Source organism: Chanodichthys erythropterus, chromosome 2, assembly GCF_024489055.1.
Source record: "Chanodichthys erythropterus isolate Z2021 chromosome 2, ASM2448905v1, whole genome shotgun sequence".
Lineage (NCBI taxonomy): Eukaryota > Metazoa > Chordata > Actinopteri > Cypriniformes > Xenocyprididae > Chanodichthys > Chanodichthys erythropterus.
In genome coordinates this window covers 38,018,931-38,036,856 of record NC_090222.1, presented here as the reverse complement: position 1 = coordinate 38,036,856, position 17,926 = coordinate 38,018,931, and the positions used below count along the sequence as shown (strand labels likewise).

Genomic DNA, 17,926 nt, shown 5'->3' with positions numbered 1-17,926 from the left:
AGGATATGGGGTGAGTAAATTATTAGGAAATTTTTATTTGAAAGTGAACTAATCCTTTAAGTAATTCAAATTCAGATTGTTTGACCAATTAATTGAAACCTCAAGAATATCTAATCAAATCAAATATTAAAATGGCGTAAGAGCATCTCTATTTTATGGCAGAACATAAAATGCACATTTCCTCTAGAATTCCTTTAACTGACTAAAGTTAGCAGTCAAATTTGGACTCTTATCTATACATCCAGATAGATCCTTTTTGCTTTTACATCTGATCCAACTCATCCATTAACAAAATCTGTAATTAAACCTGTAAAAACTTGTGTAAATAAATGCGTATGTGTGTATAAAGTTATGACTAGCAGTTTTTCTCTGAATTCATTTTTTAAATTTCCGGTGTAATTCCACCCTGTGGCCAGCAGAGGCGCCGCTCTTACCAAGACAAGCAGCAGCATCTGTCTGAGCTCTGAAACCTGACCGGGGAATTCTGTCATTGTTGCTTTAAGAGATAAGCGACGCCCAACGATACGTGATCATTCTCTCAGCCAATCGCTGCACGGAATATGCAAAATCTGGTTTAAACCGGTTTCTATCTTAAATTTCAATATAAAAACTTAATAAAACATATACAGCCGTTATTGTATTTTACGCGAGACGCTGTGAGGCGTGCACGGTTCCGTTGCTCACGAGCACACTATTTAGACAAATATTCTGATTTTTGACATTTTTTCGGGGTTTTTCTGCAGTCAAGATGCCCAAAAGAAAGGTAAGGATGCACAATAATATTTTTTATTTCCGAAAAAAATCACGAATTTTGTTATTTGTACACATGTGCCTATATTTTTTACATTTTTAGTTGCTGTTATCGGCTGTGGTCGTGTAGTTGTTTTATAATGGCGGACAGTCGATTTTACATATTCACTGTCAGACTGTCAGTCTTGCCGCGCAGTGACGAAAACATGGCCAAAAAACTCGACTTTTAACTAAAAATAAAACCTAACAAGCATTTTAAAAACGACTAATACTGTATCCTGCAAATGTGCATGATTGTTTCTATAATTATTCGAGCAAAACAAATCCGTAACATCCTGTAAGATCCGCCTGAGATACTGTAAAAAGGAGGGAACTTGCATGTCTTAAGATGCTGCTAACTGCTAACTATTTTTAGTATTACTCAACATAATCCTTCACATTAACTAAGATATTATTAATTTCACACTGCAGATTAGTGATTGTGTTGGAATTTAACACGAAAAAGAGCTCTTGGTTAATAATTTGGGTTGATATATGATTGCGAACGTGTATATCATAGATCCTCACGTCATTTTTATTAACCATAATATGTGTTTTACTGTTGTTTCGTGTCACTTAAGCTGCTCCTGTCATTGTTGATGTGCACTACGCCTACTCGAAACGTCAAGCTGCCATCTTTACAGCACCTGTGTCTTTAGAAGGCGCCTTACTAGTTATCCGCGTTTTAACCGTGTGTAAATGTAATTTTCAGATTTTATTTCGGTATTCAGTGTGCTTTTATGCGAGTTACAGTGTTTTCGTGACGAAAACAAAAGGACCGGCTCTCGGTCGTTTAAAAGGCGCGTATAGTGATGCAGACAAACAAAAGGAAGCCGTCTTGCCCGCGCGCACTGACAGCCCGGATTTGAATTTGAATATGCGCGGGAAGACAGAGCAGAAATAAAGTCATCCGTTATGGAAAATAACTGCGGTGTATCGTCTATGACGTAACGCCTCGTAACTGTCACTGAGAACTTTCTATTTTGTGTATTTCGACGAATGCGTTTATATATAATATATATATATATTTTTTTTTTCGATATCTATAACGCTTTTGTGTTTTGTTTTGTTCTTTTACAGATTGATGGTGAGAAGGCCGCCAAAGGCAAGGAGGAGGTATGTCTGTTTATATATATATTAGTATTTGTATATTTTTATTAATATATTATAATTTAAATCAGGTTCATGAAGTTCAAGCAGAACACTTTTCAGTGTAAATCACTTTTTAAAACATTTTTTTTTTTATATGAATTACTGCATTTAAATGACATAAAAACGTTTTTTTGCGTACATTTGTTCCGCTTGCGGTTGATAAATAACGACCTCTGCCTTAATTTTTAATTTATGCTTACATTAGTTTACATCAAATGAATTTACTATAAATTTACCAATTAATATTTTTTCCCGTTGAAATATAATTTACTATTTGGTATACATTTAAATATTTAATAATTATATATACACATTATATAAAAATATATTATTTGGTTACATGATTGATTGCTATTGATTAAGTATTATTTTTATATTTTTATTTTATTTGTTTGCAGCCAACAAGACGCTCCGCGAGGTTGTCTGCTGTAAGTATCATCTTTAGGATCTATTAAATAAATATATATTTGCCTAATTTCTCTTTGTCTAATTAGTTTCTGAATTGATTTATAGAAACCAGCTCCTCCTAAACCAGAACCAAAGGCCAAAAAAGCCGCCGCGCCCAAGGTAAGGACGTAATATATGTATATAATATACAGAATTATGTGTATATAATGTCACATATGATATCTTGTGACCATTTAGTAATTGATTTTTGTTCCATTGATGGCAAAATGCCTTGCCCACTTGTTAACCATCAAACCGCAGAGTATAAATGCATCCGAATCCATCAGATTAGTATCTGTTATTATTTCTGCAATCATATTTTCTGTCATTGGTCACACAGAAGGCAGCCAAGGGGAAGAAGGGCAGCAACCCTGCTGAAAATGGTGACGCCAAGGCAGACCAGGTGTGTGTGAAAACATCTTTGCTTAAATCTTTATTCTGAACCACCAACATCAACACAGATGACTCATAGAAGAGCAACAGATAAATAAATGAGACCCTTGAGTGTTTCAACTTCTGCTTTTCGTTCAGTATATCTGCTCTGGCATAGATAACACGCCAACTAATTAATGGAGCATATAAAATAATTGCACACTGTTTAACTGACTTTTTTATCATTTTTCTTTAGGCACAGAAGGTTGACGCTGCTGGTGATGCCAAATGAGAAGCTAATGAGTGTCTGATCCTTCTATGTACTTGGTGACTGTACAGTTTGAAATAACTATTTTTTACCAAGTTTTATAATAAGAATTTATAGTTGACTTGTTGACTTGCTTTTGATGTACTGATTGATTTGACAGGAGTTACTATATTTCATTCATATCCATTTGTATCCCATTTTTTAATCAAGCGTCTATATCTTGCCAAAACGGTTTGCCCTGGCTAAATCTGTTGGCGAAACGCAAGAATATCGTCCTAAAGTTTGTTTATTGCTTATCTATCTATCTTTTTCTTTCTTTCTTTGGATTTTAAACACCAAACATTCTCAAAAGGCAGCTTAAGAGTGTTTCTAAAATGTTTTCAGGAGGGGTTTCACCATGTTGTTAGCATTTAAACGTAGAAATACTGTTTTCTTTTTTTAGGAAATTACAATGAAATTGTCACAAGAAAAAAAAAATGAATAAGGCAACAATGTTAAATAAATTTACAATGTGAACCTTCAATTTCTTTAGAGGTGTGTGTTCTGAACTTGTCTTTTTTTTTTATTATTAAGTTATGTTCTGAAACAGTGGAAGGATATTCAGTGACTCTTAAAATGCTTTGTTTTAAATGGTTTTGAATAAAAAAATAAAAAACTGTCCAAAAATAGTGTGTCATCTTTTGCATGTGATGGGCTAAATATAATTACAATTGGTGACCTCATAATAAATATATATATTATATATATATAGCAGTCAACATTTGAAGTGGATCAAAAAAGTTCAAACTTGTCATAAGGATTTAGGACAACTTTGATGAAAGGTTTTGATCAACTTCAAATGTTGTCAGCTATATATATGAAATTTTCTTCTAAAATGAGCATTTTTATCAAGCTTGTATGTTTATGTTCAGTTATTTCACTTTAATGTCAATGAAAGACCTATTTGCCATTAAAGTGAAATAACTGAACATACGAGCTTGATAAAAATGCTCATTTTAGAAGGAAATTTCAGATGGCACTTAAGAGGCTTTTGCACTTTAAGTCTTTATACATATATATATATATATATATATATATATAAAACAATTTAGTATTAAAACCCAGTTCATTATGGCAAATTACATTGCATTTGGAGAATTTTAGGTTGCATTCTTACAAGCAAATTGCAATCAAATGCACTTAAATAGTAATTACCAGAATAGGTAACTGCATATTTCTTATTTGGAAAATCTAACAAATTGTGTTTGAAGGTAATGTGCATGCAGGGTAGTTTCACCAAGTACAACGTTCCTGGATCAACATTTAAATCAGATTTGAGGGTCAAGTTTACGCTTAAAACCAGGGTTAGGTGTTTCTACATCACTGACTTTAGGGATAAGTTTGGGTAGGGTTAGTTTTCAGACAGGAATGTTGTTCCAGAATCAACAAAATCTGTTGATCCAGTCTAAGCAAAAAAAAAAAAAAAAACGGTGACCGAACATGCAGGGTGTTGTTGTAGTTACATTCGTTTCTCGCTAGATGTCACTGCTGTTTAATAGACGGTTCAAACGGTAGTTCATTCACTGTCCGGCAGGTGGCTCTAGTTGTTAACTAAAATACATCGCTCGATTTTCTCAGCTATGATTGATCAAATAAACGTTTCAATCTCAGCATCATCTGAATTTGTGAAACACAGTTAGTGTAAAAATCTTGTTACTTTATTTTCTGAGAATATTAGATGAGATTGGGAACGTGTTCCCTGGAAAAAGCACATGTGGCCTACACTTTCTTGGAGCTGACGCCCAACAGAGATGTTTACAAAATTATAAAACCATTTTAAGACAGGTATTTCTTGTTGAGAGTGGACAACACAAAGATCTTGTAGTAAATATCAGACCGATTCTACATTGTCCTTGTAAGAGGAAAACACGTGCTAGCAAACACTCTTGAGAAGATTTGATCGTTTATGAATGAAAAAATAATTTTATGTTGGAAAATTAATCTTGTGTTGAACATAATCGATGGATTCTAGATGATCATTGACCTTCTAATTTGTATAAAATAAAATAAAATAAAATAAAAACCCCGGCTTGATCACATTAAGCGGTTATGACCAACGGCTAGCAACATTTTAGACGGTTTAACGGTTGGTTGACCAGGCAACGTACACGAATTGATAAAAAATGTTAATTTGATTGTTTATGATCTAATATATATATATATATACAACATATATATATTAGACCTGTAAATAGACATGTTTTTACCCCATAAACTCTGAAGCAAATGTTCAAAACCTCGCGTATTTTCGCTGAGGTGCTGTTTGCTAATTTGTTGATACCAGACAGAACTACTACATGAAAACTAAATCCAAATTTGCATCTGAATACCAAGTGAGAAGATAAAACAATGAGTAAATCATGTTTTATTGACAAAACAATTCGATTTCGACACATAGCCGTTTCATTTCGATAAGAAATCAATGAAGACATGTCAACGATGGTCCAAACCCGTTTGAAATGTTACAACACGACAGTTTTGACGAGGGAAACGTGCAAGTTGTGTTGTAAACTAAACACACAATCATCAATCAACACTGAGGGTCTGCACGTCCACAAGGTCTTCAACGCGTTCAGCCACACCCCCTGTTGAATCTATAGGCGGAACGGTCTTCATATATAATGTGGAGGAACATTGTGTACCTTCAGTTCTCTGGCACTTTCACCGCGGTCCACATTATCAGGTAAGCAATACACAAGATGAGTGAGTTTCATGGCAGTCATGTTTGCGCAATAACCGCAAAAATATGTCAACGCAAGTTGAGATTTATATACTACCCCGTTTTTAAAAAAATCTTACTTTACAATAACTGATGATGATGTGGTGCAACTAATGATACATATAACTGATATTTTCCTGCACCAATAAAGGGAATGTGCTGAATTTACACTCATAAACTTGCAATATTTTGAAAACGCATTGAACATGTACTTTATGTTTCTTCTTATTATTGTGATTATACACACTGCAAAAAATGCTGTTCTTACTTAGAGATTTTGTCTTGTTTCTAGTCAAAATATCTTAAAGTTCTCAAATAAGAAGGATTTTGACTCTAAAACCAAGAAATTAATTTTTACTTGACAAGAAAATGCTTCTTGATCTAAGAATTTATAGATATTTGGACTGGAAACAAGACAATTTCTAAGTAACAGCAGCATTGTTTGCAGTGCATAGAATTATTTATTTATTTTCAATGGTTTCATATGCGAAAGCTTCTTCAAATATGGAAAGATTAGCCAAACTACTGTGTTGTAAACCTCATTATGGATCTTCTTTATATAATATTGTTGGTCTAAGACATCCCACAACTGGGAATTGAGTTAATGAAAAGGGAGAATTGATTGATTTGTAGACATTTTATTAAATGCTGAAATCCAGGAAAATAAGAGTGTTATTTCATCATGGTTTACTTGCACTGTAAAGTGGCTCAGTAACATTGTTGAATTGGAAATCAAGTTTTGATTGCATGCATGTACCATTTGACCTAAACATAGCTTGGTTATGTTGTAATATGCACATTTTTGATTTGATCTTTGTTTATAGACAAGATTAGTAGATATGCATTGCATTGAAAGATTTCTCAGATCATTGTTGGGATTTATATGAAATTTGACTCCTACAACAATTATTGCTTTTTTAAATTCAGGTCAAACCTGTGGGTGGCACATTTGGGAGGGACATTTTGTCCTCGGATGAGGGCCATTTCAACTGATTGAGTGTCAGCTTTAGAGATCTAACGTCTCATGCAAATGTAATTGTATTTTCTTGTCATTAATGTAGATGTGTGAATGGTAGCCGTTTGGTTTAGACCATTGATATTCGCGTATCTAGAGCTGCGGGGGGCTGAATATTCCGACCCCTCATCAGTGTTTACAGTTGCTATCTGTTTCGAGTGATCCAAATGGTCAGCTGAAATGGCTTGAACTTTACCCCTGGTATTTAAATGTGTCTCAAATGCATCTCTTTTGACGACTTGTGTGCAATTCGGACTTTCTGATTTCATAATTGCATAGACAACTTACTATTTTGCCATGTTGCTGCATGTTGGTAAAGTGTAAAGTAATTTTTGTGTGACAAATGTGATGTTATTTTCGTCAAGTTTGTATATTAACTAAACGGAGGATGTGCTTGATCTTGTGTGCAGATCTGGGTAGTAACAGATTACATGTAATCTGGATTATGTAATCAGATTCCAAAAATCAAGTACTTGTAATTAGAGTAAACTACTTTTTAAAATACTCGTAATCGGATTACAGTTACTTTTTTATGGATTACGTGATTACATATTATTTACACAATGGCAGTAAGTGGCAATTCACATTTACATTTACATTTAGTCATTTAGCAGACGCTTTTATCCAAAGCGACTTACAAATGAGAGTAGTAGAATCAATTATTTCATTCATTGATTCATCTTTTTTTAATGTTTATATTCTTCTTATTATATACGTTCGTGATTCTTCGAGTTTTTTTGGCAGTGTGGAGTCATGCACAGAAATCGGCAACAACAAGAATATTTGTTTTTGTAATGTTGCTGTTTTCTAAATTTACTTAATTTTTACATACATTAGTGTTAGTATTTTGAAGTATTAACTGCCCATACATTACACTTTAAAAAGAATCTGTTGAGGCTCTTGTTGGTGAATAGAATATATTTTTTGTATCTTTGTATCTGTCAAAATAGTACAAGATTATCCTACAATATATGTAAAATGAAGTAAGGATTAGCACAAAAGTAATCTAAATGTAATCCAAAAGATTACATTACCAAAAATGTGTGAGATTATATTACTGATTACAAATCAGTAACTGATTACAATTCGTAAGTAATCTACCCAGCTCTGCTTGTGTGTTCATCATATGAGGCATATTGTAGATGTTCATGTATACGTTTGTGCTCATGCAGCATGTTAACTCTTGCGCAGTGGATGATTGATGTTTTGTATTTGGCACCATGATTCCTCATCATAAACATGTTAGATGATGCTAAATGTTTTGATGTCACTTCCAAGGGCTCTCGCTACAGAGCCGCTGCAGCCATGTGCATTGTTGCGGAAGCCATGGAAACCCAGCACATGCCACAAACATGAGTGCTTAGGATGAGGGCGGAGCTTAAGCTTTAGTAGGAATGGGAATGATGCTCTGATTGGGCCATGATGTAATGCTGTGCAGCATCACTGACTCTCAAGCGAATGTAAAGTGAGGGATGCTGTGAGCGTCTGCTTTGGTCTCATTGAATGCGAATGGAGGGAAGCCCCCAGACTCGTTTCAGACGTGAGGGCGGAGCTAGATATGGGGGCGGGGTATGTGGGGATGGTGGGGGAGGGGGTTTCCAATGAGGGCTTTGTTAAAGAGTGAAAGAGGGGGATGTGCTAGGATTTCCCTTCAAAATCAAGGTCAATTTAGAAATGTGTTCAATATTTTGGGGGGATTCATGTAGTTCTGGATTTGTAGTAGCTATGTATTACTGTTTTATTCATTTTAAATTTTATTTTGTGGAGGATTGTGTCCTTTTTTGATCCTGATATGGCACACAACAAAGCTTGATGATTTCTCATTCAAACCCTTTTAACAGATAAAAACTAATTAAAAAATACTAATTATCAGGAATTCCAGTCACATTTTGCCCCCAAAACAAAAAAGTTATATTTTACACATGGAAAATGAGTGCTATTTTTGCATTGACCTTTTTAAATTAAGAAACATTTCCCCCCAAATACGGATTACTATCCAAAAGTTTTAGTTTTGTGGTTATAAAATATGTGGTTATTCTCTTAATACTCTCATAATACACATAATTCATGACAATGTCACAAAATCTCTACAAGTATGTGTTCTTATTTCTTTCTCTTTGGTTTTGGGATGAAATGTTCTTGACTTGTTTTATGAGATTCACCCTTGTACTTTAACTCTTAAACATGGTTTAATTACTAAAAAGATCTTGTTTTAAAGATTTAAGAGCATTGTTTAACTATGGTTTTATAGGTTTTACAGTTGTTTTGTATAGTAGTTGTAGGCATGGCTGGATTTTTATGGCAAGTGTCAACAAGACCAGCCTCAGGGATTCACATCATTTTAATTGCGCACTTAAGACTGACTTGCAGACTAACAATGATGACTCTCACTTTGAATTATTCTGGAAGGATCATCTAAAGTGAAGTGGTCATCGGTGATCCCTGTGGCTGTTATTTATGGTCTACCGTTTATTATCTGTCTTTATAAGAAACTCATGCTTGAATAGATGAGAATTTCATTGTCTTACAGTCTTTTTATGGAGCTTAATTAAATCCCATCATGATAACAAATTTACACTGGAAACCATTTTTCTCCCTGAAGAGAAGAAAATTGTTCCCTCGACCACATCATGGCTCTTCTGCTGAAATCAAGCAATTCAAACTTCTTTTTAATTGAAAAGACTACACTCTAAAAAACGCTGGGTTAAAAAAAACCCAAGTTGGGTTGAAAATGGACAAACCCAGCGGTTGGGTTAAATGTTTGCCCAACCTGCTGGGTAGTTTTATTTAACCCAACTATTGATTAAAAATTGCTCGCTTAAAATGAACCCAAAGTATGCTGGAAAATAACATTTATTAATATGTTTAATAAGTGAACATTAATAAGTTGAATGAAAAAATTGCTTATTAATAAATGTTTACCTTTTAATTATTATTGTTGCCTCTAGTAATTATGTGTCTGATTTTAATTTCCAACATATTTTGGGTTAATTTTAAGCCAAACATACAATAATTTTTAAACCATAGTTTGATTTAAATAAAACTGCCCAGCATGTTGGGAAAACATTTAACCCAACTGCTGGGTTTGTCCATTTTCAACCCAACTTGGGTTGTTTTTAACCCAGCATTGTTTTAGAGTGTAGGATAACTAACTATAAAATCACATTATCTATTTTATATTTCCTTAAAGCTGTTTTCTTCACCTTAAATGTTAGATTACTTCAAAATAACAAAAGTTATAAAGCCCCATACTGAATTAGGTCATCCCTACGCAATGAGATGATCTTTTGTTACATCATTCTTTGGAAAATCTACAATGATGCTTTCTGTAATTCAGACCAGTGAAGTGGAATAGACTTACATAACGAAAACACTGTGCATGGCCATGTGGTCTGAGATGTAGAAGCATAATGATGGGTAATGCGGTCACTCCGTCCTCACTTGGTGGCAGGATAATGGAGGATGATCTTGAAAACACGTTGAATATGATTGAAATGCGTTTGTATAATGCAAATTGTGAGTTCGTTGTTTATAAGTCATTCTTGTTTCTCCAGTTTTTTTGTGGTTCAGTAAGTGAGAAAATTATATCTGACAAGTTCATAGTACCTTAATATTGTGTTGGTTGGCAAAATGGGCGTGTACATGTGCAAGCCAGAAAGCGTATGATGCATTCTGACAACTGTGCATGGTGAAGAGAGAGAGAGAGAGAAAGAGCAACACAATCCACCAATCTGATCGCAAGAGATCAGGTTGTATAAAAGGGCGGAGCTCCTGAGAGAACTTCCTCTTGGAGCAGCTTCTTCATTCACTGACCGCTCATGCTGTTTGCAGTCTGGCTGGCAGAGGTCTCTGCATTTAAAGTCCAACTTTGGCTGTTTTCGTTGCTAACCTTTAAAGGTCTCTTTGGTTTTTCCATTCCAGCTGTTTTTGGAGTTTGCCTTGGAGCAACATCAACGGAGTCGTCTTTCCTTTTCCTGAACAAGCGTGCAATTGCAGCAAGGTTGGTAGATACATCCCAGACATGTATCTACCATTGCCTTCTCACTCTTACCACTTTACAAGTGGTTAATGTAGTTTTAGTTCCTTTTATCCACTTGTATTTGAGTACCGAATTTGCAGTCTTTAGTCTAAAACGTATAGTTGTTCTAAACTCCGAATTGTTTTGTGATCTGTTCTGAGTATTGGTGCCTTGAAGGCTTTGGATGAGTTTTACTTATGTTTCTTATTTGGCTCAGAGTAGGTCTGGTTCAAACCAGCACAGTATGTATTTTCAGACAACAGATTACCGTCACCCATACGTGATTCTCTGCTTAGATGAAACCAAAGTCAGATGGAGTTGCATTTGTTAAGGATTGTTGCCTACGGCTTGAAGCGTTCCCTTGCCGTTGCATCAGCCGTATTTGGTTTATGGCAAAACAAACTGTTTTTGTGTTTTCTTTTAACCCCTATTTTGAACTTTGCAAGGGCCATTTCAAGGTTTAAAGTATCATTCGTCTAACGATTTTCAGTCAGAATGGCTGTATAATTGTCCCTTTGGTGCACTAATTATTTAAACATTCACAATACATTGCATTCTGGTTGGTTTTTTTTAATTGACTCGTCCTCTCCGGTCTACAGGTTCCCGCCTCGGCATTGCACAACCCTTTGGGAAGTTCGTTTCATCCGTGTGGTGCACAAAAACAGCAGCGATGATCATCAGGCTCGGCAGACTGACTCCTGGATACTTCCGTCTCTTGCAGGTGTGTGTTTGTTCAAATCTTCTAACTTGGTTAAATCTGTGAAAGTGAACCTTTTTGGATTGCATAAATGTGTCGTATCATGAGGAACCACATTTTCCTCAGTCTTTTGAGATAAAGTTTATTGTTCTGTGAAAATGTACTGTAGCTTTCAGAACTCAAATTACACGACAACCTATTCACCAAAAAAATGCATTAGAGAAAAAATAAAATGATAAAGTATGATATGACCCCTTTTAAAATGCATGTATGCATGTGTGACACTTACATAATGGCTTTTGCTGGGAGCAAGCAATGTTAGTTTGGGACATGTAAATGTCCATTGGAAAGATCAGACTGGTGCCGGTCTGGATTTTACACTGCATTCCTCATGGCTAAAAGCGACTGGACTCTAATTATATGAACAATGACCGTGAAGAGCTATGTACACATGGGAAATACCAGTTTAAATTCATCCCTCATGAGCTTGATGTAATTCTCACGACTTGGAATATAAAAATAGCACGAAAGCCACAGGGGGGAATGGTCGTAAACAACCAAATATCTTGATTAATTTGTTTTGACAGACATGCTTTTTAAAGTTTTAACATTCAAAACATTATCAATCGTCCATCTTGAATAGCAAACGTATTACCTGTTGGACTATTATTGGGGTGTAGCAACACTATTAAACTGAGTTTTTCCATAGTGTCACAATAGGTCAGATTTTAACAGTATCAAGTATACATATATTGATTTATGTATTGTGCATGTAGATTCACGTCAGATGAGCTAATCAAACACTAAAACTGCTTTGGAAATGTCAAGCTTATTACTTCAAATACTTATATTAAAACTCATGAACATTAAAAATTGTTCTTGCAGTTTGACCAAAACCTCCTGTTAGCCAGTTTAATAACCTTTCATTAGTTTTTAATTTGACAACTATTTTCAATGCATCACAAAAAGCTGAATCATTATGTTTGCAATGCATAAAAAAAACAATAGGCAGCCTAATTGATAAGCCCTGCCTAATGATCAAATACTTAATCTTAAGCAGATTTATCATCTTACTATTCTTAGACCCTTCTAAACCTACTTGCTTTAATGGAAAATGCAGACAGACTTGTTAAACCGCCTTAATGTCATCGCCTTGAGGTTTGTGGTTGTTAAAGCTGAGTGTGGTGTCATTCAGTGAACCGTTTTATAGACTCCACTTACAAATACTGTCATAATCCTTTTTATCTGGTTTTAAATTCTGATTTAATTAAAGCTACACTATGTAACTGTTAAAAACAATAAAAGTGCATGCATCTTGCGGTTTTGGTTATGTTTCGGCTTTGCACCTCTTCGTGGATGAATGTGGATTATTTTTGCGCTCTCTCATTAAAGGGAACCTATTATGCCCTTTTTCAAATTCTTGATTTGGTTTTGGGCTTGACTAGAATAGGTTTTCCTGCTTGAATGTTCAAAAAACGCTTTATTTTACCCATATTTGACATTGCAAGTTGCAGCTTCTCTCTTCCTAGTCTGTCAGTAATGCTCTGGGATGCGTTTCCCAAAAGCTTTGTTGGCCAACTAACATCGCAAGTTCCGTCGTTACTAACATAGCTCAACAATTTAGTGTTTCCCGAAACCATCGTTCAAACGAACATTCGCAAACTGCATCGGAAACGTGTGGTTGGAACAGCAGCTCTCGAGCTGTGGTTAGAAAAAGAGTTTCTTGTTTTTATGACGTGGACTTAAAAGGGACACATCATTGAATATCAGACTTTTTCCATGTTTAGGTGCTATAATCGGGTCCCCGGTGCATCTACCAACCCTGAAAACATGAAAAAGGACAACCCAGTAACTTTGTTCTGGCAAACCTTTCTCTGCAAACATGTGAAAAAACCACCCATGGTGCCAACATTTTTTTGCAAGTGAAAACGGTGTGGGCATCCATACGGGTTTTGCACATAAGATTACTAACCACTAATCGTTCAGAAACGTCCAGTTTCATTCTAAAAGTTGAACACCGTTACTGACAATCCTCATTTTGGCTGCGTGAGATTCTCCAGCTTTGTTGTTGTTGAGCTGTTAAAGCTCCGCCCTCTTCTGGAGCAGCAGCTCATTTGCATTTAAAGGGACACACACAAAAAACTGTTTTTGCTCACACCCAAATAGGGGCAAATTTGACAAGCTATAATAAATGATCTGTGGGGGATTTTGAGCTGAAACTTCACAGACACATTCTGGGGACACCAGAGACTTGCATTACATATTTTAAAAGGGGCATATTAGGTCCCCTTTAAAGAGGACCCATTATGCTCTTTTTTTTCAAAGTCTTGGTTTTGTTTTTGAGCTCTACTATAATAGGTTTTCATACTTGAATGTTCAAAAAAAACACCTAATTTTACCCATATTTGATATTGTTGAAGATTCTCTCTTCCCAGTCTGTCAGTAACGCTCTGTTTAGTTCCTGTCTCTATGAAGCCTCTCCCTCTGAAACGTGCAGTGCACTCTGATTGGTCAGCTGGAGCAGTGTGTTGTAATTGGTCAACTATTTCATGCGTGTTTGGGGAAATGTCCCGCCCCTCACCATAACCGCTAATTTCAACATGCTATCTAACTCAACCAGGCCCCGGCCCTTTATTCTGTATATGAATTATTTTAAATGAGGAATATTGTGAGGTGTTCGTTCCTGGAAGAACTCAAGAAATCAATGGAGGCATTTCAGGGAGTTCAGAAACACTGATCTAGAGAATAAATCCCACTGGAGGGACTTTTCAGAGCTTTTTCATGCTCAAACAGCAACATTACACACTAAAGAAAGTTTGAATTGAATAATTTTTAGCCGTCATATGCTTTTGTTTCCAATCAATGAGAATGCTGTTCCTCTCCTGCTGTCTGAACATTACTTTATTGGCAATAAATATTTAATGATTCTGCGTAACCCGCACAAATGAGCAGAACATTGTGGTCTTTATGAGGAAGTCAGATGATTGTACGAAATTTCAATGCTTTTAGAAGATGATGGCCTTGTTAACGATTCTTTTTGCAGAGGCAGGTAGCAGGAGAGGTTCAGGCCCCGGCGCACGACCGCTCCGTCAACCAGATCGCCATGATGCTGGCCATCATGGGCCTTAGCCTGTCCTACTACAGTGCCAAACAGATGACAGAGAAGGTTCGCCATGAGCCCACCCCGTGAAGATGTGTTCTCCGGCATCCGGAGAAGACCAAGCCAAACTGAAGATTCAGCTGGATATTCAGATGTTGAAGATGTTCAGACTCTGTCACGCTACTCCTTTCTATAACTGCTGGATCTCCAGGGATCACACACACACCATGGGGCTTCTGCTTAGGAGTTCTCTTGCTTTAGTTTAGCTCTCAATGGGGTCTGGAAGGGGTTGAATGTTGTGGCCTGAGTTTCGATAGCTGCCGTGGTACATGCATCAGAGAGTCAGTCAATTCTGCTGGGAAAATACACTCGAGCTCCATCAGCGCATGACTAGATATGGAGCTCAATTCTGAGCCATAATGTCTTTTAAAGGGAAGGACCTCTGCAATTGAGATGTACCAAGCAACTATTGAAAGCAGGGCCACTGCACAAGGGTGAAATGCTGGTTTAATTTCAGATTTTCCTCAAAAAGATGCTATTGAAGAACGCCAGAGCCTTGGGGACTTATAGTGGAGGTACTGCTCTACAATACTACACTTGTGTTAGACACTTTAGGAAATTTATTGCAGTTCTACAGAGACTGTTTGAGGACCTTTTGTTAAAGTTACTTGCTCCTTTCATAATAACACAAAAAACCTCTTCATATCATCTTGTTTGTCCTGACAAATGGCTCCAATCCACTGATTTTTCTTTTCTATGTGCAATTGCATGAGTTTGAAGCTGGTGAATCCAATCCATATGTTGTTTCTAATACTTTTATGATAATGTGATGATGATGAATGTACTTTATGTTGTTATATTTTTAAGACACAATGATCAAATAAAGCTGTGAATAATTTGAACACGATCAAGTAACATGAAGCAAGTCATGAAGTTTAGAAGAACGTTATGGAAATCAGTTCTCAGAAATTGTCCGACTCATTGCTGTTAATGTCATTCCCGCTGAGTCGAGTTCCACACCGAAACCATATGAGAGGTTTTCTTGTCGACAGAAGCGTGCCGTTGAACAGGAAGTGGGCATAGCCTCAGGCAACAACTTCCTCTATCTGCACACAATATTTGTCTACCATCCTGCCTGCTGCTTCTGGCTTCATGTCTGACCCACTTACCGCATTCAATAGATGTCTGTTAAATCCAACATTTGTATCATGAAGTGCATTTGCTCCCCTGAAATGCTAAGCAATTTAGGCCTGAATCACTTATACAAGTACAGGCTTCAATTTATGTGAACACCTTTCTTGCTAAACAAGGTAAATTGTTTATATCTAGATACCTAAATAATATATCTGGTTTAATATGGTTGCGGATTTATACACTTAAGCTTTAAAGAGGACCCATTATGCCAAGTCTTGGATTTGTTTTTGGGCTCTACTAGACAAAGTTTTCATGCTTGTTCAAAAAACACATTATTTTTTCCCATATTTGACATTTGTTGCAGCTCCTCTCTTTCCAGTCTGTTGGTAAAGCCCTGGGTATACTTTCTTTTTTTTTCTTCTTTTTTTTTTTTTTTTAAAGTATACTCATATACGTTTTTTTACTAGTGTATGCGCACAGCCGAATGCACAGCCTTGGAAAGTATACTTCATTTGACTCATGCATGCACAGTTTTGAGCAATCACTTACCATGAGTTACAACTCATGTGAATATATTTGTATCCTATAATGCTGGAGTTGTACAAATGAGAGTACTTTCTAACCTCTTTGCACAATCTCTCGTCTAAGTCTTCATTGACTCTGTAGCTTGCATGCGTTCCTGTATGTTCTGTTTATGCAGTTTTTGACTACATTGTGAATCGACACCCACAGGACATGGTTGCCTTTACCATAACCGCAAGTTTCAACACACTACTAACTCAACCAGGCTCCGCCCCTTTATTTTGCATATGCGGGAATTATTTAAATGAGGAATATTGTGATGTGTTCATTCCCAGAAGAAAACTCAAGACTACAATTGAGGCGTTTCAGGGAGTTCAAAAATAGAGAATAACACCTGTTGGAGGGACTTTATAACTTTGCAGAGCTTTTTCATGCTCAAACATCAACATTACACACTAAAGGAAAAAAAAGCATAATAGGACCCCTTTATTGGTGTAGTTGCCTTCCTGATTTCATTTAAAACCCAATGGCGAAATGCATCCAAACTACCTATTTAATTTGATTTCACCATGATTTTCCCATTATTACCAAGCAGTTAATGCACCACTGCTCTCTGGATGGGGAGCGGATGTATTCTCGAGCGCTCGCTCGGATGCTCCGGGCAGATGTGATGTCCCGTGACAGGCCGAGGCCGCATTGCATGCCACGTGTTATTCCGCCTGTGGCCTTTAGCTCCTCCCTTTTCCGCTCTGCTCTCTGATCACTGGGCAAATTTGCCCCAAAAATACTGCTGGGGCAGTTCTGACATGCTGGCTTAGGACATGAACCTCAACACGCTCGTCCCATTGGCTGTCTGGTGAAGCATCATGATGTCTCATGGTGAAACAAAGGGACGGGGATCACGTTGGCGGCAGTGTAATGCACATGGTTGCTTTATAAAAATGCTCAAAAGGGATAAAGAAATGCCTTAGAATGAGGTAGCAGAGGCCTTTTCTGGTTGATGTTTTGATGGTGATTTATAAGAAGGACTTTGAAATGTTGTGAGACTGATATTGTTTATATGATTTTGTATTATTGAATGAGGCTGAAATGTGAATTGAAGCACACGTGATGCTCTATGTGTGTCTGTACAGATCGTTTAGTGACATGTTGCTATATATATTTCATTAAATTAATTTCAATCATATGTCTGTTTCAATTGTTTTCATCATCTCACCTTGTCCTGAATCTGGTTTTCAGCTGGTGAAGCAGGCCTTTTTTTGCAAACAGCAGGGAAATAAATTATGCTAAATACAAATAATAAAATGCAACTTAGTTTGGAAAACAAAATGAATGGAAGGGAATGTTTCCCATGTTTGGGGTCAGTAAGATTTTTTGTTTTCTTCAAAAAAAAAATATTCAGCAAGGACGCATTAAATTGATCAAAAGTGACAGTAAAACTGCTGTTCTTTTGAACTTTATATTCATCAAAGAATCACGAATAGAAAAAAATCTGATGCAGCACAACTGATTTCAACATTGATAATAATCAGAAATGTTTCTTGAGCAGCAAATCATCATATTTGAATGATTTCTGAAGGATCATGAAGACTGGAGTAATGATGCTGAAAATTCATCTTTAATCACAGGAATAAATTATATTTTACAAAATATT

At 36.2% G+C, this 17,926-nt stretch overlaps 1 protein-coding gene and 1 long non-coding RNA gene across 3 annotated transcripts; both read left to right on the top strand.

Annotated features, from left to right (window-relative positions):
* The first annotated feature begins 605 nt into the window (after positions 1–605).
* On the top strand, positions 606–3,694 carry hmgn2 (high mobility group nucleosomal binding domain 2). The gene is made up of 6 exons (XM_067397665.1): positions 606–763; positions 1,870–1,905; positions 2,340–2,369; positions 2,455–2,508; positions 2,729–2,791; positions 3,017–3,694. The coding sequence occupies exons 1-6, from the start codon at positions 749–751 to the stop codon at positions 3,050–3,052; spliced, it is 234 nt and encodes a 77-aa protein (XP_067253766.1). The 5' UTR covers positions 606–748; the 3' UTR covers positions 3,053–3,694.
* A 2,001-nt stretch (positions 3,695–5,695) lies between these two features.
* Positions 5,696–17,398, top strand: LOC137028627 (uncharacterized). 2 transcript variants are annotated; one of them, XR_010896183.1, is made up of 3 exons: positions 5,696–5,750; positions 11,419–11,540; positions 14,560–17,398. It is a non-coding gene; the product is annotated as an uncharacterized lncRNA (long non-coding RNA). The 2 variants fall into 2 exon arrangements; XR_010896184.1 differs by lacking the exon at positions 5,696–5,750 and adding an exon at positions 10,691–10,801.
* Positions 17,399–17,926: the final 528 nt, after the last annotated feature.